The sequence below is a fragment of the Triturus cristatus genome, chromosome 4_1, assembly GCF_964204655.1.
Source record: "Triturus cristatus chromosome 4_1, aTriCri1.1, whole genome shotgun sequence".
Taxonomy (NCBI): domain Eukaryota; kingdom Metazoa; phylum Chordata; class Amphibia; order Caudata; family Salamandridae; genus Triturus; species Triturus cristatus.
In genome coordinates, this window is record NC_140585.1 from 1006042552 (window position 1) to 1006066810 (window position 24259).

At 45.9% G+C, this 24259-nt stretch overlaps 1 protein-coding gene across 1 annotated transcript in view; it reads left to right on the forward strand.

Moving 5' to 3' along the window:
- Positions 1-24259, forward strand: part of LRRIQ1 (leucine rich repeats and IQ motif containing 1) — a 1142626-nt gene that overhangs the window by 931866 nt on the left and 186501 nt on the right. The window contains exon 23 of the mRNA XM_085653925.1: positions 851-983. Coding sequence (XP_085510051.1) covers positions 851-983 — 133 coding nt within the window. The remainder of the gene's footprint in view (positions 1-850; positions 984-24259) is intronic.

Below are 24259 nucleotides of genomic sequence, written 5' to 3' on the forward strand. Positions count from 1 at the left end.
GATTATCTGTGGTTGTTTCTGTGCACAGGTGTCACGCGTGGTAACACACTTATCAGTAGCACAGACTGTTTCACTATTGTGATACCCAAGGGGAGTAGTAGTGGGCGTTCCCACAAAAATTTGGATTGGGATTCCATGTAACAGAGAAGCAGCTGTGTCAAACAGCCACTTGCCCCCAGCTATTACTGCAGCAGTGGTGCTGATCGGCAAGCTGGCCATTGAGAGGAAGGCAGCAATTAAGGAGGAACTTTAGTGTGCTCTGAGTATGGAGGATACGTCTACTCCTGCCCTGCTGCATGTGTTGCAACCGGTGGGTTTGTCAGAGTGTGCTTGTGAGGGAAGCTTGCACTTTCACCTCAGTTCTACTTGCTGTGGATGCAGTACCTGTTCTGAGTACCTCAAGGAAACTTGTACTGCTTCTGCCCATATGCCCTGGCTTGTTATGGAAAATGCAAGAACTCAAAGGGTCCGCTGATATGTGTGGCGGAATGGTAGACTGCTCTCTGACCTCAAGACCAGAGGGGGAGACTGTTGTCTTCTAAACCGAAGGATACTCAAAAGAGGCACATGGTAAGGAAGCTTCTCCTTGAGAAACTCTGGGCCAGAGCTAAACTCTAGTGAAGAAGTGCACTGGGTGTGTTAGGTTAAAAACCATTATAAAAATCCTGACTGGGGACTGGTAAGTTATACAGATGTCACATATTAAGATCATTGCTGTTATTTTAGAACCTTCCAGCGGAGGCCTTATGTATAACATTCTTTGTGACGTACCGAATGTCCTGTCTTTAGCCAGCTTGTTCCAATCTGTACTTTCAGCAGCTCTATAACATGAGACCTATTTTTTTCGCAGGTAGGGAAGAAGAATTTGCCTCTGCGGATAAAGTTCCGTCTGAAAAGATTGAAAGAAGTAGAGAACTTACATACCAGTGGCTTCACACTCAATGCGGAGATCATGAAACAACCACTTCCAGAATTATGAAATGGTGAGGTCCCTAACTTTACGTTCATATGAAGCTGGGCAACCTTTATAACCCATTGGCAAATACCCATTTATAGCTAGTCGCGAGATCAGTATGTTGCTGGATGCCAGTAGTTCTGCTCATCCCAGTGAAGCACAACTAGGACCCACATTCCAGCAGCAATGGACATTCTGGGAGAAGAGTGCTTTATGAGGCTTGAGACACATTCTTAGCTTTCTGTACAAGTAAAGTCTGTACTAACTTTTCCTGTTGTGCTCTTATTCCAAGTTCAAATATTTTTTTTACCCACTAACAAGATGCACTGGAACAGTGATTAGAACAGTGCATGCATTTCTGACGCATCATGCCATGCACCTAAAATGCAGCAGCTAATGTGTCAAAAGAGGAATAATTTTCCGTCAAAAAGTAAATTTTTATCTCTTTATTTTTATTCATCACTTTCATCAAAGCGCAGTACTTATTTCTATTTTTTAGGTGCTATGAAGCATTGAAAGGCATACAAGATTATATGCAGAAATCATGACTTTTGGCAGTTGTGGAAATGACCAGGAAAGTCGAGCAAAAGAAGATTGGCTTTAGGAGAAAATCAGTACTTGACAAATCCAATAGATCTGGCTTTAATCAATAAACACAATCAAACACAACCTATACTTGTTTTATTACTGATAGCAAACACATAATGTCTCTCAGACACATGCCCACATCACCCTTTCTCTTGCCCACATGCAGTATTCTTACACAGATGAGAAATTTGTTGTTGTAATGGTAGTGCGAGTTTTAGTGGTAACACTAGTAGAGGTGGTGGTGGGAGTGGTAGTAGTATTGATGGTGGCAGCTGTAATTGTAATCGTTATGAGACTGCATGTAATGGTGAGTTTTGTGATAATGACGATGATAGTGGTGGTGATAGTGTTGTTAATAGTGGTGGTGGCGAAGATAGTCTTCTGAAAGTAGTGATTGTAATGGTAGTGGTAATAGTGGTGTTGGTATTGGTGCTGTCAGTGGAAATGGTAGAGGTAGTTGTGTTGGCATTGAAAATAGTGGCGGTGGTATTGGTGTTTGCGTTAATGGTGGTGATGATGGAGATTGTGAAGCTAATGATGGTGGAGTTGGTATTGATGTAATGGTGGTGTCATAGGTGGTAGTCATGGAGATAGTGAGGATGGTAATTTAGGTGGTGGAGGTAATGGTAGTGATGGTGGTAATGGTGGTGACAGTGGTAATGGTGGTGGTAAAGGTGTTGATGGTGGTATTTGTGGTGGTAATTCTTGTGATAATTGTGGTGTAATGTAATGATGGTGCAACTTGTGGTTGTGGTACATGTGTTTATGGTATTTGTATAGCACAACTGTAGGAAAGTAGAATCTGCTTTCGCCCCCACTTTTTCCTGCAGGCATTATGTTTTTCTGACTAGTCTGACTGGGATCCTGCTAATCAGGACTCCAGTCTCTATGCTTCTCTTCTACATTGGACATGGTGAGTACTTGGGTACACTCCAGATTGGCTACTGGTGTACCCTTGTAAGTCCCTAGTATATGGTATTAAGGTACCCATGTCATAGGTACACCTGGGGTCTCCCATGGGCTGCAGCATGTAATATGCTACCCATGGGAGATCACTTAAATTGTGACTATAGACCTGCCATTGCAGCCTGTGTAAGCTGGTGCTAGCACGACTTACAACATATATGTTATGTTATGTTATTTGAGTTTATAAGGTGCTCAGCTACCCCGAGGGGTTTCCCAGCGCCAGCCTGAGAGAAAAGAAAGGAGGGGAGAGAAATTACAAGTTGGACAACCAAGTTTCCAAGCCTCTTTGAAAATTCCCATAAACTGTTTCAGTACGTAGTGAAATAGGAAGAAAGTTCCACAGAGAAGGTCCTAGGTAAGCAAAAGATCGACCGCGCATGCGCATCAGTCTGATTCTAGGCACAGTATATTTAAGCTGAGTAGTAGAGCGTTAAGGTAAGTAGGGTTGAACTAAAGATTGTAGGTATTGTGGGGCTAAACCAGTTTTGATTTCGAACATGTAGCTCAAGGCTTTGAATTTATTGCGATTCTCCACCTTAAGCCAATGGAGGTTGCAAAGAAAGCCTGAAATAGAGGCAGCCTTGGGGACCTGGCAAAGCAGTCTGGCAGTCACATTTTGCACCACCTGCAATCTTTGTATCACATCTTTGTTAGAGCCCAGATATAAAACGTTAACGTAATCCAGCCTAGATGTGACAAGGGTCTGGGCTACTGTTCTCTGGGTGGAGAATGGCAGCATCCAAAGAATCTTCTTTAACCATTTAAGAATGGGAAAGCAGATCGAGGCCACCTTCACGGCTTGATATTTCATTGATAGCTGATCATCAGTGATAAAGCCTAGGTTCCGGACTTGATGAACAGGCTGGGGAAGAATACCCAGTTCCACGGGCCAATGCTGGGGACCCCAAAGATCTTGAGTTTTCCCTACGATCAAAACGTCAGTTTTTTCTCCGTTTAGTTTGAGTAGGTTAGCCTTCATCCAATACACAATTTTCCTCAAACCAGACTGGAGAGCAGATGATTATGATTCCCTCGCTGCAGTGAGGGAAAAAATAATCTGAGTATCATCCGCAAAGGAAAATAGGGACAGCCCTGCTGCTTCAGCAATATCTGCTAATGGGCCAACATAAACATTAAACAACAGGGGGTTCAGTATAGATCCCTGGGGCACTCCATACGGGGATAAGTGCTTTTCAGAGGTGGCCGTTCAAGAAAAGACCTGAAACACACGATTGGTAAGGAAGGAGTCAAGCCATTGGAGTGCTAGGCCCTCAATGCCCAGAGACTTCAACGCTTTCAGCAACACGATGTGTGACATCGTGTCAAATGCAGCACTCAGGTCAAGTAAAATGAGGGCCACTGTGTCGCCAGTGTCCAGACGATGTTGAAGCATTTCAGTGACTCCTAATAGAGTTGTTTCAGTCGAAAACCCTGCTCTAAAACCTGATTGTGAAGGATGTAGGAAGTTCTGGGTCTCAACAAAGGAGGATAACTGCCAATTTATATGTTTTTCTAAAATTTTGGAAAGTGCCGGAAGCAGTGAGATTGGTTAAAAATTGGAGGGCTGAGAAGGGTCAGCATTGGCCTTCTTTAAAAGCTGGAGAACCATGGCTTGTTTCCATTCAGGCGGGACTTGTCCCACCTGTAAGGAGGCATAAGTTTCCTTATATGTGAGGTCACAACACTTAAAACCTATAAGTCACCCCTAAGGCAGGCCTTTCAATCCTGAAGGCAGGGTGCTCGGTTATAACTGTGAGGGTGCTCCTGCATGAGCAGGGGCACCCTCACAATTCAGAGTACATTCACCCAGGTTGTAAGTGCATCAGCTATTACGATACGTAGGGAGGCCATGCGTCACTACGGGATGGCTATTTGTAAACTGGCTGTAATGAACCCTCTCGTGTATGGTATCAAACATGTTGGAATCATACTCCAACACCATAAACGATGTTGAAGTATGATTTAATGCACTGTTAAGCTCCTTCAGGAGGCCATCAGTGCTCCTGATAAGTCTTTTTGACCCGGTCAGCAAACTATGGCTGCTGCCGACCAAAGACACGATTCTGCCCTCTTGCTGCTGAGCCAAGCTCGAGCAGGGGAAGGCAGGACAATAGGTTTCCTGTCACAGGGAGGTGTGACCACCTTCCAGACAGGACTCAGTGTATCAGGACAGGGTTGGGGTGCTTTCCAGCGCCACTACACTGCTTTGAATGGCACATTTGGTGCCCTCCTTGCATACTCCAGTTAAAACCAGTTCAGGAAGCCATAGGCTCCAGCTCTGGTGCGAAACTGGACAAAGGACATGGGAGTATCCTCCCCACGGTACAGCCCCTCCTCTGGGAGGGACCCCTGAATCGTCCTAACCGTTTCCTTTGGGTACTTAAGGGCTTACCTGTGGGGAACAACCTTTACAACGCAACTTTTACAACGCACTACCTTTACAACGCATTTTTTACAACGCATAATCCATTACAACGCATGACATTACAACGCATGACACTACAACGCATTTTTAAAAACTACCTTTACAACGCATTCCATTACAACGCATACTACCATTACAACGCATACCATTACAACGCATTATATTACACTACAGTATCCAACACTTACCCTACTGTTGCACCCCCTGGAGTTAGAATAGTAATTTTTACCCCTATACTATCCAACACTTACCCTACTGTTGCACCCCCTGGAGTTAGAATAGTAATTTTTACCCCTATACTATCCAACACTTACCCTACTGTTGCACCCCCTGGAGTTAGAATAGTAATTTTTACCCCTATACTATCCAACACTTACCCTACTGATGCACCCCCTGGAGTTAGAATAGTAATTTTTACCCCTATACTATCCAACACTTACCCTACTGATGCACCCCCTGGAGTTAGAATAGTAATTTTTACCCCTATACTATCCAACACTTACCCTACTGATGCACCCCCTGGAGTTAGAATAGTAATTTTTACCCCTATACTATCCAACACTTACCTTACTGATGCACCCCCTGGAGTTAGAATAGTAATTTTTACCCCTATACTATCCAACACTTACCCTACTGATGCACCCCCTGGAGTTAGAATAGTAATTTTTACCCCTATACTATCCAACACTTACCTTACTGATGCACCCCCTGGAGTTAGAATAGTAATTTTTACCCCTATACTATCCAACACTTACCCTACTGATGCACCCCCTGGAGTTAGAATAGTAATTTTTACCCCTATACTATCCAACACTTACCCTACTGATGCACCCCCTGGAGTTAGAATAGTAATTTTTACCCCTATACTATCCAACACTTACCCTACTGATGCACCCCCTGGAGTTAGAATAGTAATTTTGACCCCTATACTATCCAACACTTACCCTACTGATGCACCCCCTGGAGTTAGAATAGTAATTTTTACCCCTACACTATCCAACACTTACCCTACTGTTGCACCCCCTGGAGTTAGAATAGTAATTTTTACCCCTATACTATCCAACACTTACCCTACTGTTGCACCCCCTGGAGTTAGAATAGTAATTTTTACCCCTATACTATCCAACACTTACCCTACTGTTGCACCCCCTGGAGTTAGAATAGTAATTTTTACCCCTATACTATCTAATACTTACCTTAAATGTAATTTAATATAATGCGTTGTAATGGTATGCGTTGTAAAGGTAGTATGCGTTGTAATGGCAATGCGTTGTAAAGGTATTTTTTAAAAATGCGTTGTAATGTCATGCGTTGTAATGTCATGCGTTGTAATGGCTTATGCGTTGTAAAAAATGCGTTGTAAGTGCATGCGTTGTAATAGTGTGCGTTGTAACGTCATACATCCCTTACCTGTGGATGGGTCCCTAGATTCGTCATGGGACAAGATTCAGATCCAAAACCACTTCATCTTCAACCATCTCGGCACTTTGGACTTCGTTGGACTTCACTTTGGGAACCAAGACTGCAACTGGGAAGACTCCTGCTGCACCTGGTCTCATCGTCCTGCCTGTCTTCTGTAACGTCTGTGCTCCATACTGGTTCTTCACAAGGCTAGTGGACATCCCAGACACCCAAAGGAGTCACTTTCCTGCATCTGCAGGCACCGCAAGGAAGCTGACCGGTCTGCTGTTCCTGAGCTCCTAAGGACCCTGAAAGGTTCAGCAACACAGGTGGTAGTTCTGCAACTTCCGCAAGGCCTGCACTGTCTTCAAAGCAAGTTTGAAGCCAGTATCCCACGTTGGAACTGCAGAAGCAGTACCCCTCTGCACCACTTCAACTTGCTGTTGCCAAGGCTCATTGACTCTCCCCTCCAGAGATCTTCGGGCTCCAAGAATCTCCAGCCTCAAGCATCTCCTGCAGCCAAGATCGGCACCTGCACTACTTCCTCTGCACAGTGGGCCTTCCTCCTTTGGTTAGCTGCTAGAGGTCCTCTTGCAACTGCTGTGCCTCCGGCCTGTGGGTCCTTTCAAGGGTCTTATTTGGCTCCAGTGGGCTCCCGTGTTTGCTTGGGTCCTGATCTGACTTACCTGCTTGTGGTGAGTCACTTGCACCTTGCTGGTCCCGACCCTGCACCTTTTTTCGACTTGTACGTTGGTTACAGTTGCAAAGGCTTGCTGGTGCTCCTGCTTGACACTGACCCCCTGGCTCTTGACATCCGACGTGGGACAGCTCTTGAACAGCTCCTGGTCTTCCACATAGTCGCCTGGTCCACACAGCTGCAACTTAAAGGGCACTGTCAACTTACCTCAAGCTCCGACATCAGTGGGCATTCGTCTTCCGTGCCTACTGGTCACTCCTCAGTGGCATAGGCTCTGTTCCCTCTGCTTGCAGGAACCTCTCAACATGAATCTACCTTTGGGTTCCACCGGACTCTTTTGCTTTCTTTGCCAGCGGCATCTTTTCTGAAGTCCTCTATTGTGGTCTGCAGCGGTTTCCGATGTCACTTCGTGCCTATGCCCCCGGCTTCCCTGGTGTAGGTATCCTGGTTCCTGGGGTATCCACGGGTGGGGTGATTCTCCCAACTTTCCATCTTCCACGGGGTGTCCTCAGGGTCCACTGGTAAGGGTCCTTTTTCTTTAAAACTTCAACTGCGACTTACCCATTGACTTGTATTGAGCACACAGTCCTGTTCCCACTCTACACACAACCTCAGTAGGGTTCCTAGATACTCACTTTGGGTGGTTCCTTGGGTCCCCGACTCTTCTACATCTTCTAGGTCCCTTCTCGACTTAGGTTATGGTTCGCATTCCACTATGTTAGTATATGGTTTGGTCTCTCCCTGGAGACCACTGTGTATTTGTGCTACTTACGTGTTCTATTATCAAAGTATTGTATGTATTGTGTTTATATCTCCAGGTAGGAGATATTGCAATGTGTTTGTGAATGTTTATAATAAATAAAAAAAATTATAACTACACTGTGGGGTTGTTTTTCACTTAACCTACACCATAAGATTAAGTCCTGGTAAAACGAGCTGCTTTACACTCCTGGACTAAGCCCGAAGGCTGCTCTCCACAGCTACCACTTAGAGAGCTTTCTATGGTTGTCTAAGCCCACTAAAATCACCATAAGGGTTGTCTGGATTAGTGCAGGGTGCTCCACTAATGTATGTTAGCACCATATACTAAGTCAGCCTCCTACAATGATCCTGGCAGATGGGAAGTGGAGCACTAAGCAGGGTCAAAGGCAAAGATAAAGCCAGCAAGTGATTGAAGGAGCTGCTGAGTTCTGAGAGTGAAAGTGGGCTGTTTTTGCACCGTGATGTAGTAGTCTTTAAAGAGGCATCTTTATCTCTTTCAAAATTAGAGCAAGGTTTGCGCTGTCCTGATGGATGTATGGGCAGATCCTAAGTAATGGTGGTGGCAGTAATGGTGGTAATTCTTGTGATAATGATGGTGACAAGGCCATCGGTGGTGCTATGTATGTATATGGGGTATGTATAGCTCACCTAGCAGAAAGGAAGTGGAGCACCACACAGATTCAGACGCAAAGATTGGAGGGGATGTTGAATTCTGAAATTAAAAGTGTATTTTGCTCCTGCTCTGTGATGTGGTTGTGGTTGTTATTTAACAGATTGCATTAGCAGATTCAAGCTGTACCTTCACAAGCAGAGTCTTTTGAAAAATGGTGAAGATTGTGTTGTGAGTCGCAAACTTAAAAATCATAGAAAGCTATTTATTGAATAGCAGATACTTTTGACAAAGGGTCAGTGTCTTTGTTGAATCATTAAGAAATCTGGCACATCTTTACTCTCCAAATGAACGAAGCAGTACATACAACAACATGATCAGGACAGCAGAGTAAAACACATGAATGTGCAAGAGGGATAATGATTAGGACTGTACTTTTATGAAAGGCAATGTGTGTATAGAGCATTTAATTCCTAAGCAAAAAGCCTTAAATCAGATACTAAAATCTCTTTTTGTCAGCAAGGTAAATACATCCAAGAACACATACTGGCTTTCAAATAGAAGCTGCCTTATAACAAAAGGATTACTTGATGCTCCAATAACAAAATCTAAAGGGAATTAAAATAAATAGGACAAAGTAACAATCAATTACATACAATGGCCCATCCAAGCAGTGGCAAACCATGAAAAACCCACGAAAGGCAACGGCTGGTTAAGGCTGAATCAAAGCCCAATATGTCAGTGTTCTAATTTTTATTGTATTTTTTTTCTAGAATTGATGACCTGTTTGTAGCCAGACCTAAAAAGAGAGTTAGAAGAAAGAGAATTAACTGAATGTTAGAGGAGGCATCTTAGTCTTAGGGTGTTAAGGGAGAAGGACGGAAATTAGAAGGGGTGAATGAAGTTGTGATACTTTAGTGTAGTATCTGAGGGGGAGCAGAGAGGAAGAGTAGCAAATAAAACTGATGCAGAGATTGCAGTTGAAGTCAGATAGTAAAAAACCTGTGTGGGGAAAACTATATACATTTCAGTGGTTGTTTCGCAAGACATAAAAATAAGAGAATTGCAGATCCACTTGGAAGAAAATAAAATGAAGTCAAAATTTATTTGATAAATTGGACATGGCAAAACAAATTTATCCTTGGAGCAAGGAAATTAGGGAAACTGTAGTACAGTGGCTACCACCATACCAAGTTCAACACCTTCCCTTAAACTGAGAAGTTTCAGGCTGTGCCATGACTGCAGAAGGCAGATGTCAGTCACAGATCTGCAAAACGTGTGCCTGTGGTGCTTGGGCTCTGGTTGCGACTTGTAGTTGTGCCAAAAATGCATTCTTAAGCACCAGAAGGTGATTGGGGAGTGGGAGGTGACACTCTATGTAACCAAACATAGGTTGGCATAAAAGAAATTCCACTCCAAGTAGCAGGCAATTGTTGCTCCCATTCAAGGAGTCTATTCAGCACAAAGTCGTGTTCCTGCTTGAAGTCTTCTAAAAAGTCAGACACACCATAAGTGCAAGAAAGCCAAGCTGGATTCAACCCCATCCCGTCACTCAAAATCATACAAGAAGGTGCAAGGTTGTCAATCAAAAGGTCATACACCAAAAGTGAGTCTTTCGATCCTGTTCTGACGTTGGTCCTGGCACCCCTAAATTCTCAGTTGTCGACCCTGCATCAAATTGCCTCCTTCAAGGAGGTCATTCTATAGCTCTTTCAGATGGTTCCTTCGCCCTCTGGTGTGTCTTCAGGTCCCTCAAAGCCACAAGGCGCAACATTTAGACTTCCATCGGCCGGCCCTCCCTCATCGCGATCTGATCCCATGGGACCTGTTCACAGCCCCATTGTTCTCGGACACCAGTTCATGCTGCTTCTACTCTGCAGCTGGTCTGGGTCAGTCCCTCCATTTCAGCGCCAATTCAAGTCCTTCACTGACGGCCTGGAACTCAATTCTTATTTCTTACCTCTAGACTTCATCAACCCACAGTAGGCCTAGGTTACTACATGAAATGACAAAGGGGCAATCAGTGATTTTGGGTTTGCAACCAGACTGTAATCCTCTACATCTGCCTCAACGCCAGTGCTGAATGCTTTATTTGGATCCTAATCAAACACATTTTATAGTATGCAACATTTTAACACAGATGGATGATGAGAAGGCAGGCAGTAGGATGTCACTACTCTAATGTTGGGCTCTACCATTATTTAAAAAAATGCCATTTGGGCTAGATAACCCAGAAACCGAGCTAGACTAGCCTCTAGGGCCACCAACAGAAGATGATGCCTCTTTTGTAGTAGTTGCACAAAGGCCCACAGAAGTGGTGATTTACAGTTGCCTACTATTGAAACCAAGGCTAATTTGTCACCTGAGATCTTTCACCCATGTCCAACTTCTTCTGAGCCACTGCAACAAGGTTCTTATAGACACCATTTTGCTCCAAGCCGTGCTTGGACCCTCTGGGTCTGTGGACCTGTTTCAGGCGACATAGCTGGGCATAATTTTCTGATAACCCACCCTATGCCTGGAAGCCTGATGGTAGAGATGTGAATAAATAAAGGCACTCCTAAAGCGTTTCTGACCAATCCTCTGGATGGAGAGTCCAAACATTTTGATGCCTTTGTAAAGAGAATATTTTCTTCCGCTAGTTTGGCCTTAAGTTCCTTTTGTGTGGTTCTTCTGGGCAGGCACATATATGGGTTACAGGACATTGCCAGTGAAATCTTGCCACTGTCCTGTATCACCGCGGAGCCTCCCCAGCTGAAAAGATACATTGACGATGTCTTGCGTGCTGATTTCGACACCATGGACTGTGTGGGCAGAGCTATTTGCACATGTGCTCTTTCATGGCCATAGATTTGGGGAGAAGAACAATTTTCACTTGAATGACAGTTCAGCCACAGAATGTTTCCAGGGACATTTGTCTCCCACCAAGCAGTTCCATCAAAGTTTCTAGGAGGCTAACCTTCAAGCAACATTAGCCCCCCCTTACCGTGCAGCAGCAGCCATAGGACTTTGCAGGCAAGATCATTGTGGCGGCTGAGACCATTCACTCCAGCAGTAACAGATCGCTCTCTCACTCCTTCTACACTTACGTAGCAGCTGCCAAGCTGCTTTATTGTGTCCTCACAGGCCCATACTCAGCTGTTAGAAGGCAGCATGCGAAATTTCCTAACCTGCTGGAGAACCATGCTGTTAGACAAATGGGTCTTGCAAATCATTCAAAATGGGTATGGCCTGTCTTTAATTTACCCCCTTCCCCATATTCCCCCAACATCAGAGCGGCTATCGATGAACCATTACTTAATGTTGATGCAAGATGTCGACCTTTTGCTGGCCAAGGGTGCTATCAGGCAGAGAAAGGCGAGGTTTGATATTCATGCTACTTACTCATATAGAAAAGGACAGAGACTGTTGGTCTATAATGGACCTCGTCGCTGTGAATACTTTTCCACAGAAAGACTAATTCAAGTGCTTACCCTGTCGCAAATTTCTCATCTGTGGACCCATGTCTTTGTCTTATTTCCCTGGAATTGCAAGTCATATTTTTTCATACACTAGCCCTGCAGTCCCATCGGTGTTCTCTGTAGTTAACAGTGGGGTTGAAACACTTCCAGTTTGCCGTCTTCCCATTCAGCCTCACCTCAAATCCCTATCATACCTTGACGTCTGGCTCCTGAAGGTGGGTTTGTTGCAGATAGTCATAAATTACCTCTAAACAACGGCTGAAACCCTGACACCATTGGGGTTTTCCATCAATTAGCCTAAGTCCCACCTAAGTCCTATTCAGGGGATTCCTTTCATTGGTGTTTTCCGGGACACAGTCTTTAATGGGACATTCAGGATATAATCCAGATGTTTCTGACCCAATCCTGGGCTGACCCTGTGGTGTGTTCGATTCCTAGCATTGTGCATCCTCGTCGTACCACGCACCAGATCGCATGTACTGGCCCTGCAGTGGAACTTCATATTTTAGGGCACCCGGTATAATGGCTGCCTCTCTGACTTCAATGAGATCTCACAGGAGACGGATTAGTATCTTCTGTGGTGGAAGAGGTGTGCTAGACTGACCTACAGCAGGCCATTCTCCATCCTCCACCCAGACTTCAGGTTTATGACAGATGTCTCGCTGCCAAGGTGGCGGTTTCATGTAGAAGAGGTGGAGATCAGAGGTCTCTGTTGGAACGCCACTTCGACATCAGTATTTTGAAGCTTAAGGTGATCTGTCTGGCCCTGAAATCCTTCCTTCCATCCATCAAGGAGAGGTCATCACGGACATCATAACCACCATGTTGTAATGAAACTATCAGAGTGGAACGGGGCCCTGGGTTCTGTGCAAGGAGGCCCAACTTCTGTGGAAGTGGCTGGACGAGCAGAATATTATCCTTATGGTCAGCCATCTTGAAAGGTCTCTGAGTGCCAGAGCACATCAGCGGAGCAGATGTCGACTGGTGGATCATGAGTGGCATCTTCATCTAAAGGTGGCAAGGAGCATCTTCAACCAGTGGGGCATTCCTTGGTTAGACCTGTTTACCTCCGGTGACAGCATGCGGTGACAGTACTACTGCTTGCTGACGTATCCTCTAGGAATGTCACTGGGAGACGCACAGTGGGGACTGGAACATAGTGCTGGATCAGTTGCTGGATAAAACAGACCACCCAACAGACCTCTACTCTAGAGACCGACACTTATTAGGTGACTTGATGCCAAAGCCCACTGTTTCTTATCTGACCCATGATGACTGACACATCAAACGGAACTGTATTAGACTTTCACCTTATGCACTCATAAAACACATACCCATATAAATTGCTTTCTAGTTACAGCTTCTCTGCAGAGTCATGATGGCTACAGATATAGCAGCAGACATTATCTCTGACCACGAAGTAATACAGATCCGGTTTGACCTAACTATATTGATACCTCCACTAGGACCGTGGTGACTCAGTATGTTGCGTTATAAAAATTTTGAGGACAAAGAAAAGCTAAGATCAATATTGCATACATATATCGAGGATAATAAAGTCAGTCACCCTGCCACAAGAATTGTAAGTAGAAGACAAAGCTTGCTTATGGGCAAGATTATGCAAGTTTCCACACAAAGAAAACAGAAAGCAATTTCCGCCCAGATTTTACTAGAGCAGAGAATAAAAAATCTGTCTGAACTATACATAACCACACATTCTCAAACAGTATTCTACAATTTACTGAAAGCAAAATATGAGTTTAACGGACTGAACACCTCTAAAGCAGGAATGGCCCTCTTTTGCCATAAGCGACATAATTATGAGAGAGGTGAGAAAGATAGCTGGTTACTGGCCTTCCAAGAACGACAATAAAAAGCCAACCATCCTATCCCAGTAGTTACAGATGCCCGTGCTTGATAGCCACACATCCTTTGAAAATACTTTGTCTTCCACACATGCTATAATGGCTTATATTCTGCAGAATATCAATATGCCCAAGCAGTGGAGGAACAGCTCCTATCCGGAATACATTACAGAAGATGAAATAAGCAAGATGAACTTCCTACTTCACAGGATTTGATGGCTATCCATCTGAATTTTTCAAATCCTACCAAGCTTTTGACCGATAATTGCTATATTTCATCACCCTCTGAAGTAGGATGGGGAACCAGGCAGGGAATTCCACCCTCCCCTTTACTTTTTAGGTCTCGCGCCGAGCGTTGCAGAGCGCAGCACTACTCGCTCAGCGCTAGACCTCATGTAGGGGGTTCTGAAAGCTAACCATAGGGGTTCTCTACTTGCGCTTTGTCATTGTCTCTTTCTGCTAAACTGCGTATTTGCACATTCGCACACTTTTCATGACCGCATACCTGCATTTAAAAATTTTAAGAATTTCCATGCTTTGTTTTACTTGGTCTCGCATTTACTTACCTTGAAGTCGCTTGTTGGTGCGAGTGGGTTTAGTCCACTTCCTGGATACCCGTGGTGCAGCTAGAGACGCCATTTTGATTTGATTCGGCGCTCTAGTTCTTTGGCACACGGGTGCATTTAAATGCGCGCTGCTCGGATGTGCAGCAGATGCGGCAAAGGCAAGCCCGTCTGCGCCCGTCAGCGTCCTGGATGCGGCCAGCGCCAGCCTCGCTGCCCGGAAACCCGTGGGGGCCGAGTTCTGAAGGAGCTATTCGGGAGCCACATTACGAGCTTTGGATGTTACCGCACGCTGCCATTTTTATAACTGGGACGTGGCTGACGTAGCGATAGCTGCTTGTTCAGCGTGTGGCTGCAAACTGGGGAGGTGTGCTTCTCTGGTCAACAAGGTTAGTTTACCTGATCAGCGGGCCAAGGACCTCTCTATTCTGTCAGCCATGATCAATGCCCGCTTACTTACGAAACACTATGTGGATGTATTTGACCTCTTGGAGGACAACTCCCTAGATATGCTGTTCCTAACGGAGACTTGGCTTGATCCCACTTCAGATCCCATCATCTCTTTTGCCATCCCAGCGGGTTATAAGATCTCTAGAGTCGACCGTCCGGTGGGGAGAGGGGCGGTGTGGCCATTATTTATAAAAACATATGGGAACTTCGATTGGGGGACACTACGGCTTGGGGAGGTTGTGAGGTGCTTGATTTTAGCATCCGCTTTTCAGCCCATTTTACCTTGGGAGCCTCCTTGATCTATAGGCCCACTGGCCCAGCGGGATCATTTCTGCAAACTTGTGGGGACGCTATTGTCTCTAGGGCGGTAAGATTCTCCCACTACATGGTTTTGGGCGATTTCAATATCCATCTTGAACGACCAGACTCCAAGGAGGTGATCGACCTGTTGGTTATATTACATCTGGCACAACTCAACCACCATGTCCGCCTTCCCACTCATCAGGCCGGCCATATATTGGACCCGATCTGCACTAATTTCCCTATTGCTCTAAGGGATCCTTGCCTGGTGTTCTGGTCAGACGACTTTATATCCTATTTTTCCTGGGAAGTATCCAATGTAGAGACATTGGCGCGCTCTTATTAGAAGCCAGCCTTTGGGGAAAATTGATCCTCTGGAATTTAGACAGGCTTTGGAATCTTCTAGGCCCATCCTGTCAGGGGAACTTGGGGAGTGCTTGTTGGGGTTTTCTGGCTGGGTGTCCCGCGTGGCTTATTCCGTGGCCTCCCTTCGGCCCGCCAGGCCGGCTAGAGAATCGCCCTCTAAACCTTGGTTTAACTCGGCCCTTAAAGCTGCTAAGCATGATTGTAAGATTCTTGAGCGGGCCTGGCGCAGGAGCGGTTATTGCCCTACAGCCAAGCGGAAGCTTAGAGCCATGCAAAAAGCATATTATGAAGCCATTGCATTGGCTAAAGGGCAATTCTTTGCAGCTCGCATCGAATCTGCCAGTTACAACTTCAAAGACATTTTTGCCATAGGGGCTCAAGTCTGGCTCGCCTTCGGACTCATGTTCGGCCAGGCTTTTGGCAGCAGTGGCAGAGAGTGTGAACCCAGAAGTGAACTCTGTTATCAATATGTCTCTCCAGACAGCTGTTGTCCCTCAGGTTTGGAAGCAGGCGAAGATCTTGCCACTCCTTAAAAACACCTTCTCTGGATCCCCTCAATCCAGGGAACTATCGGCCTATCTCCCTCCTGCCGGCTATAGCCAAGGTATGTGAAAAGGTGGTCAATAAACAGCTCACAGAGTATGTGGAAAGAGAGGCACTCCTGCACCCAGCTCAATCAGGGTTTGGAGCCTCTCATAGTTCTGAGACTGTCTTAGTAGAGGTGTCGGAGGCCATTCAGGAGTGCCTTGACGCCGGTAGGAGAGTGGCATTAATTTTGCTGGATCTCTCGGCGGTGTTCGATACGGTCCCACATGCTCTTCTTTTGGCCCAACTAGCAGGGATTGGTGTGTCGGGATCCGTCTGGGGTTGGCTCAGGTCTTTTTTGGAGGAGCGTGTTGAGCAGACCTGGCTCCCTCCGTTCTCCTCCTCCCCTCAATTGGTTACTACCGGAGTCCCGCAGGGCTCCTCCCTTAGCCCTCTCCTCTTTAATATCTATGTCATTCCATTGATATATTTGGCAGAGGAGCTTGGGAAGGTGATGGCCTATGCGGACGATACCCAGCTGCTCTTTATCTGGGATAAAGCGACACTCTGTTTCAGTGGCGCAACAGTGCTTAGCCCCCATTTTTAAATGGTTGGCGGACGCACAGCTAAAGTGCAATGAACAGAAGTCCGAGATCTTGCTATTTGGTAAATTCCCCTCTAATTTCCGAGAGCAGCTGTCGACGCCTGACTCTCCACTGCCCTCAACTACGGGAAAGCACGTAAAAAATCTGGGTGTATGGTTCGATGAGCGTCTCTCTTTCTCGACACATATTAAGAAATTGTCCAGCTGCTGTTTCGGCCTTCTTAAGACTCTCAGGAACTTTTTCCCGCTTCTTCTGCAGGCGGCGAGAGAAACAGGTATGTGTGCTCTGATTTTTTCATGACTGGATTACGCCAATGCCCTCTATGCTGGCAGTCCTGGCTACCTGCTGAAGAGACTACAGGTGGTTCAGAATATGGCGGCCAGACTGCTATTGGGTATTTCGGCGAGGAACAGCATGCGCCATCAATTGCGTTCCCTTTACTGGCTCCCCGTGGTGGACAGAGTTAAATTTAAGTCTTTGGTTCTGGCCCATCGTGCTCTCCACGGGTGTGGCCCCCTCTATCTTCAGTGACGCTTCTCCTTCTATGTCCCTTCGCGAGATCTTCGATCTGTGTGCCTTCGCTTTGCCCAGGTCCCTAGTTTCAAGTATCTGAGGCTAGGGGGCAGCTCTTTTGCTGTGAAGGCCAGCGTGGCCTGGAATGCCCTCTCCCTTGCCTTGCGATCTATCCAGGACCCAGTTGTGTTCAAAAGGAAATTGAAGTCTAACTTCTTTGCTTGATAGTCTCTCTCATTAACACTTTGGCATCGCGCCGGGACACTCCTGAGTATCCGAGCGCGCTCTAAATGGATGTAACCTAACATAACATACACACACGCTTGTGCGTGTGGTTTTGCTTTCGCCTGCTGCAATTGGCTTTAGCGTGTCTTAAAAAAAAAAATAAGGCACACAATTGTGCAAAGGCGGGCGCATGTCCCGCCTTTGCTCTGCCCATTCCCATTGGTGTTTATTACGCGCAGCAGCGCGCGTTCACCTCGCTGCCGCGCTCCCTCCCCCGCTCCTCTGTGGTGCGCGCGCACCACTGGTTTCGATTCCCGCCCCCGCTCTGATGTGGTGCGCGTGCACCCCTGGTTGATCATCCGTTCACCACTTCTAGCTGATTTACTATCTGAGGGAGGAATTTGGCCGCGCATTGCCTCACAACAAGCCACACTTTGACACAAGGATGGACTTTGTGACCATGCTGCTTCACTTGCTGGTAGTGTGCACGGCGCTGGTGAGTACTCTGAATTATTCACTATTCCCCACGTGTGCACGGCGGCGAGAGTGCGCCTCCCGTGGGAAACGGAGGCATGCGTGTACTTGGAGTGACAGACAAAGGTGCTTACTTGGGAAGTAATGGAGGCATACGACACATGTATGCCACGCGCGCACACAGGTTACCTCGGTCATGGAGTTGTAAGTGTGCAATGGGAGTACAGATGTTGCAACAGAGACAAACTCGTCTTGTGTGCGCAACGACCAGAGCTGCCGACTTTGTAACTGGGGAACCAGGTTTGAGTCTCGGCGGCGTCGGCTCAACATCCTGTGATTATGGGCAAATCACTAAATATTCCTGTGCCTACAAAAAATGAATGTGTCCGTATGTAATGTAACTGGTGCTCATGTAAAGCGCTCCAATACCTTGGGGTCGACTTCGCGCTATATAAAACTGCAGATAAAAAAATTGATGGTTCATCGAAGCAAGGGGTGCAACAAATGTACATCTTTGGGGTGCTAAGGTAGTTGTGTAGTGGGGGAGGTGATGGGTCCATGTGTATGTGGTGGGTAATTGAGACGTGTGTCTACTTAGGGGTGATAAACCCGTGGGTGTGCATTGGTATAATGCAGTCGTGTGGAAAGTGTGAACACCTGCGAGGCATAAGGCATGTATGTGTCGTTTAGGAGTACCTGGGGGTGACGAAGAGTGTGTAGACCTGTGGCTGTCAGAGGCAAGTGTGTACACATGTGTGGCACAAAAGGGATGTGCGCAATGAAATGGGATGGAGAGGTGTACAATGTGTGTACAATCGGAGATACAAAGGTACATCCGTGATTATGTATATGAACATGGGCCGATGAGGCATGTATTTGGGGCGCATGTGTCCTTTGTGTGTGTCTACACTTTAATTATGTCAACGCAGGCCATTATACACTTGCATTTGTCTACGAGAGATGGAGACACGTATGTGTCTATGGTATGCTCAAAAAGTACAAGTGTACCTTGGGGTGATGGAGACGTGTGTCAGCAGTTGAGGGGCACCTATATGTGTGTGTGCAGGGTGTATGAGAGAGAGAGAGAGAGGGAGAGGGAGATGGGGAGAGAGCGAGAGAGATGAAAATGTGCGCCTATGGTGAAGGATACGTGTGCATGTGTTGGTGGTGGAGACGTGTCTAGGGGTCAGGAGCCAATGGTTTCCAATCCAACAAATACAGGCACCAAATCTGTTGACGTCTTCACATTCAGAAGAGTGGACTTTAAATAAAATTGGCGGAAATTCAAACACAATCTCTTTAGGGGAAGCCACAAATGTGTCCTCATTTTTAAAGGTTGGGACGTCCCTCCCCACACGTAAACCCTTCTCTCCCCCCGTCTCTTTCTGTGTCTCACTATCTGTAAAATCACAAGAAAAGCCAGGTTACTCCTTTAGACAAACCGCACAAAACGTCTCATACTGTAGAAATCAATCTACCGAGGAACTACCTTTGTGTGCACTCAGCGTGTTTGTACTCTTGCAACCCTCACTCTGCTGATATCACTCCTTGAAGAGTTATGTCCTGTCCCTCCCTGTGGTCCAGATGCTTTTTTATTTCTCCTTCTTGGGTGACTTAGTTTCATCACATGCACTTACCTCTCCACGCTACCAGTTCACTGACTCAGAGCACACACACCTACATGTGTAAGCCACGGACAGTTCCACACTCAGAAAACCTTAGGCTGTGAATGCAAGATTGTAAGGCTCGATCGGTCTGTTGGGGAAATCTACAGAATTCAAGCCAGGCTGCTGCCACTGAATGACAGCTGGGGGTGACCACAGTCAGTCGCATCTCCAGCTCTCCTGACATACGTCACTGACTCTGCCCCAGCCCAACCTGACTTTTCATTCAGTCCGCCTTTTCGATGTTACGCGTTTGACATTTGGCACTATATATTATGTTATTATCATCAATACACTCCGTGCAGTGATGGGTGGGATTAGCTTTGCTGAGACTGTTAACATTACACTTCATTAGGGATCATCAATAAACGCCCACACTAGTCACACAGTAGGAGTAAACGTCACCCAGAGCTCACCTTGCGTAAGAAGAGGCTGCTTTGATAAATGCTTGTATTACGTCATTACACAAACACGCGCTCTTCTGCTTCCTCTTCCTATCACGGTGTAGGGTACAGCAAAAATGCTCACAAAATTATAGTTTTACAACAATTGTTACGTGTTATGAGTATGTTAAATATGTTTGTCAGTAAGCAAACAAGATCAGATATCAGTCGCTAATGGAGCCTGGCTGAAGAGTGTTGGCTCACATCAGTGGCGGGCTGGACGCATGGAGCGCTGGAGATGTGTGGTGTGTATGTTTGAAGGTGGAGACATGGGGGTGCCTGGGAGTGTTGGAGATCCGTGTGAATGTGGCGCACAGACGTGTGTGTCGGCGGGCGCTGGATTATGGCGGGGCGGGGGCAAAAATGCAATGCAATAGGTATTGCTATTGGTGTTGCATTATTATTATTATTAGCAATGACAATATCTCAAACTTTAATAATGCGAGACCTATTGCATTGCAAATGCTTGTTGCCTTGGCCCTTACACAAGTGTGCGAACACGAAGCAATTTTTTATGCGGATGATATTTTAGTAACTCTGTCCGACCCTGCTATAGGAAGCCTCACATGGCTTATTTTGTGATACTCAGAATTATTGAGACAACAAATTAATTAGGAGAAGTGCAAAACCCTACCTCTGACTAGAGTTACCACAGCCACAGCCCTGGGGTCGAGCCTCCTTCAAGGGGAAGGCGTCCAGACTAAAATAACTAGGGATGTTGCTGAATATTGGCCTCAACAACATATTGGAGGTTGATTTCAATCTTTTGATAGATAAAATAAAAAATGACCTGATTAAGTGGCCTGCCTTAAAATTATGAACATGGGAAACATGGGAAAAGGTGCACATATTCATGAATGTGGTCCCACACTTCAATTTGTTTGCAGTGACACCTTTATGTATTCCCATGAATATTATCAACGAATTGAATACAATGCTGACTGTTCATCCTGGGAATGGGGGAGCTATAGTAAATTGCATGCAGCCACTGAGTATGAATGAATGAATAAATATGCCATTTATAAAGCGAACAGCTGTCAGAAGAAGTCCTGGCACTCCTAGCAAAAAAAGATGTGAGTAGCTGTCAAAAAAGACTCAACACAACTAGAATAGCAAGGTTTTAATCCTTTTCTTTAATGAGAGTTCGTCAGGAGAGATTCAGTGTCCAAACTTGGTCGTAGGACCCTTAACATGTGCAGGTGAATGCACATGTTCTAGGCTGATGCTGTTTAAAAGATTTGTGAAGTCACAGGACTTCTGACATCTATTTTCCTCACTGACCCAGTATTTGAAATTTCCTATATGTTTTGCATGGTCTACGAGAAAAGAAGACATCATCTTGTAAAATTCCTGAGTATGTTGCTGAAAAAAAATCACATGATTAATAATAATCCTTATAAAAGTAGCAATGACTATTTGTGCACAGATATTGTGTTTTCAGGGTGGAGCCCCCTTTATGGTTCACCTGCTAGAGTAGGACATTCTCTGACAGGTTTGTCAGATTCCAAGCAGTTCTATCTCAAGAGCATATACCAAAGGGATTTTAAAATTTCCTGACACAGGTTATTGTGCATTTCTAGAATCTGAATGTAAATTGAGAGCTTTCGTATTAAATATGTTCTATGATTTATATGTTATGTTATGTTTGTGTGCATATTTCCCTGGATCCTGGCAGGCAAGGGCTGTTGTTGGCATACAATACCACACCACCTTGGAGTATTTCAACAAGAACAGGTGAGGCCAAGTTCAGAAAAATTTAGCGGGAACAAGCAATGGTCAGATACATGGTGAGCCCTATGCTCTCAGAATGGCTCAGGCATCTTCACATTGGTCTTGATCTCAATGTAGTTTCATTATGTGAGGTTATCCAGAGAAACATTTATTTGCCTCTTACAAGAAATGCACATTGTTCTGCTCTCTAAAGGGTCAGAAGTGGGGTGCTTTGGGAGAGTCAAATGTGGTCTCATGAAACTATGATCTGACATTGAAGAGATTAAGGAAGTTCCAGATTGCATTGAATCTGGAGACTCTGGATTAGCCTAGGAGGACCTAATACACCAATCTCTGGCTTCACAGCAGTGGCAGGTCAGTGTGGCTGCTGGATTTTCCATTGCTCATGTCACAGAAGGTTGGAATTTTATGTACCCCAATGTGATCAGATTGCAGTTGCGAGTTTCGCTCCTTTAAAATTGATGTTTGTTGATTATGACCTGTCTGCTAACTGCGCAATGTTATTACGGATGTTAGATAGCAAAGGATCAGGTGTTTCTGGAAAGATAGATGGTTAACTGAAAGTTAGTGGAGCAATAAATACCTGAATCTGCTGACAAGTGCTCTTTCTGGACTATTTTTTTCTAAATTCACCATGGAAGATTTTCAGGTGTCAACTGGAAGAGGTCCTTTTATTATACTTTCCGTCTGTTTGAAACTCACCAAAGAAGGTTTGCAATAGCCACCTGGTCAGGATTCTTTTGTGGCACTGTCAATTCTTTTGAGGAAGCTTAAAATTCTTACTGTTTTAGAGACCCTGGTGGTGCCTCAGTCTTTGAAGGCAGTATTCAGTGGGTGTTTTCTTTCTCAGAGGAACCTCAAATTTGTGTAGGCTCAGTTTATGTCTCTGCCTTTAGATCCTATGCTTAGTTGTGATTTCAAGTATGTTAGGTCGTAATTTATATCTTGACACATGTCCCGGGGTTGCACCATGGGGACGGACTAAATTACTCCATTCTCACGGCGGGGGGGCCACCTGTCAAATTTATAAATGACTGCCAAGGAGGCGGTCATTTATAATGCATTGGCTGAAACCACCGTCACAGCGGTTCCTGTCAATAAATATCACTGCTTGGTGCAAGGCTATGTCAGCATGATGCAGCTCTGCACCAAAAAGTTTTCTTTTTAGATTTCCGCCTGACTTTACTGCGTATGTGCGGTGTCTCTGCAATGCTTCCTATTCCTCTGGTTACAGAGTCGGAGCAAGAATCTGTCCCACGCCTTCCAATATTCTCAGGCACAGAGGCGACTCTGGATCCAATGAGAGAATACAATCTCTCCCTTTATGCTATTTTTGATTCTCTGCCTTCCTCCGGTGCACATCTTTGCCCCAAAGAGGCCAAAGAAGTCTTGACTTACTTCAAGCCGGCGTGACCTCCCTCAGTGTCAGTGAGGCCCTCTGGATCTGTCATCTAATCTATCTCTGCTCCGTTTCACAGCCCATTCGGTGTTCCCACCTGTGATGCAAGTGTTGGATCCGCCGGTGCCTACATCGGCGTCGACAGTGCTAACCGCCTTTACTATGCCTCTCCTCCCTGCCACTGAGGTGTCACCTCTTCTACGCGGTTGACTTCAGTAGCGACGTCGACCAACAGTTCTTTTTTGTCCACCTTCTTCTGCCTTCAGAGAAGCCCCTTGCTATTTTCACCTCGGGGTACAAGTAAGTTGGTGATGTCTCTGATGACACAAGTTACACTATTCATCTTCCTCCAGAGATCCATTGGGTGTCTGACCTTGGTGAGGCTTGTGGCCTAGACTCTTCACCATCCTTGTGTTTATGTTCTCCTCCTAGGCTCGCTACTGAGGCTAGTTCTGCTTTTGCGGAGAGTTGCTGTGGTTCTGGAGCTGCAGCATCATTCCGTAGAGGTGGCCAATGAGCCCCTACTTGGGGTGCTTTATCAGGGCCAAATGGGGGCTGAGTCTATGCTCCCCTTCAGTGACGCCCTCTTTGATATTCTGTTGGGCTCTTGGGCCAAACCCATTTCAAAGGCTTCCATTGACTGGTCTATAGCTCATAGGCACCATCCTGTCCTTGGAGACCCACTTTGTGTTTCAGGCTGCTACAGCATCCCCCGACATCAGCGCCCTGCCTGACCTCCCTCCAGACAGGGAGTATAAAAGTCTAGATGTTCTTGGTCAATATATCTTTTTTGTCACCAGTTACGCTTTGCGGTCCAATAGTACCACCTGTATTCTAGGCCATTTTTTCACATGTTGTGGGTTTCAGTCTTGCGCCTTCTCCCCTCTATCCCTGATGACACCCGGGACTCAGTTACTCCAGGAATGCCATCTGGTGGCTAAATTGCTGAATTGCTGTGGCATGGATACCACTGATTTTGTCAGGGTACCTTGGCTCTTTCGGTAGCTCTTCGCCCATTGGCCTCTCTCTTTGCCGCCTGGTGGCCGCGGGTTAACAGGAGGGGGTGCTGCTGATTACTGCATTCGTTTGTTGCCCCATGACGGCCTCAGGTACGGGGAGGGAGGGGCCTGCCGTCCTCAAAACTCATGCCGCCTGGGCAGACTGCCTCCCCCGTCCCCCTTTGCTATGCCACTGTCTTCGCTGGCATGCCTGGCTACGCACCTCTGGTTATTCAGAAGCTGTTCAATCCACCTTGGTGGACATGCTGTTCG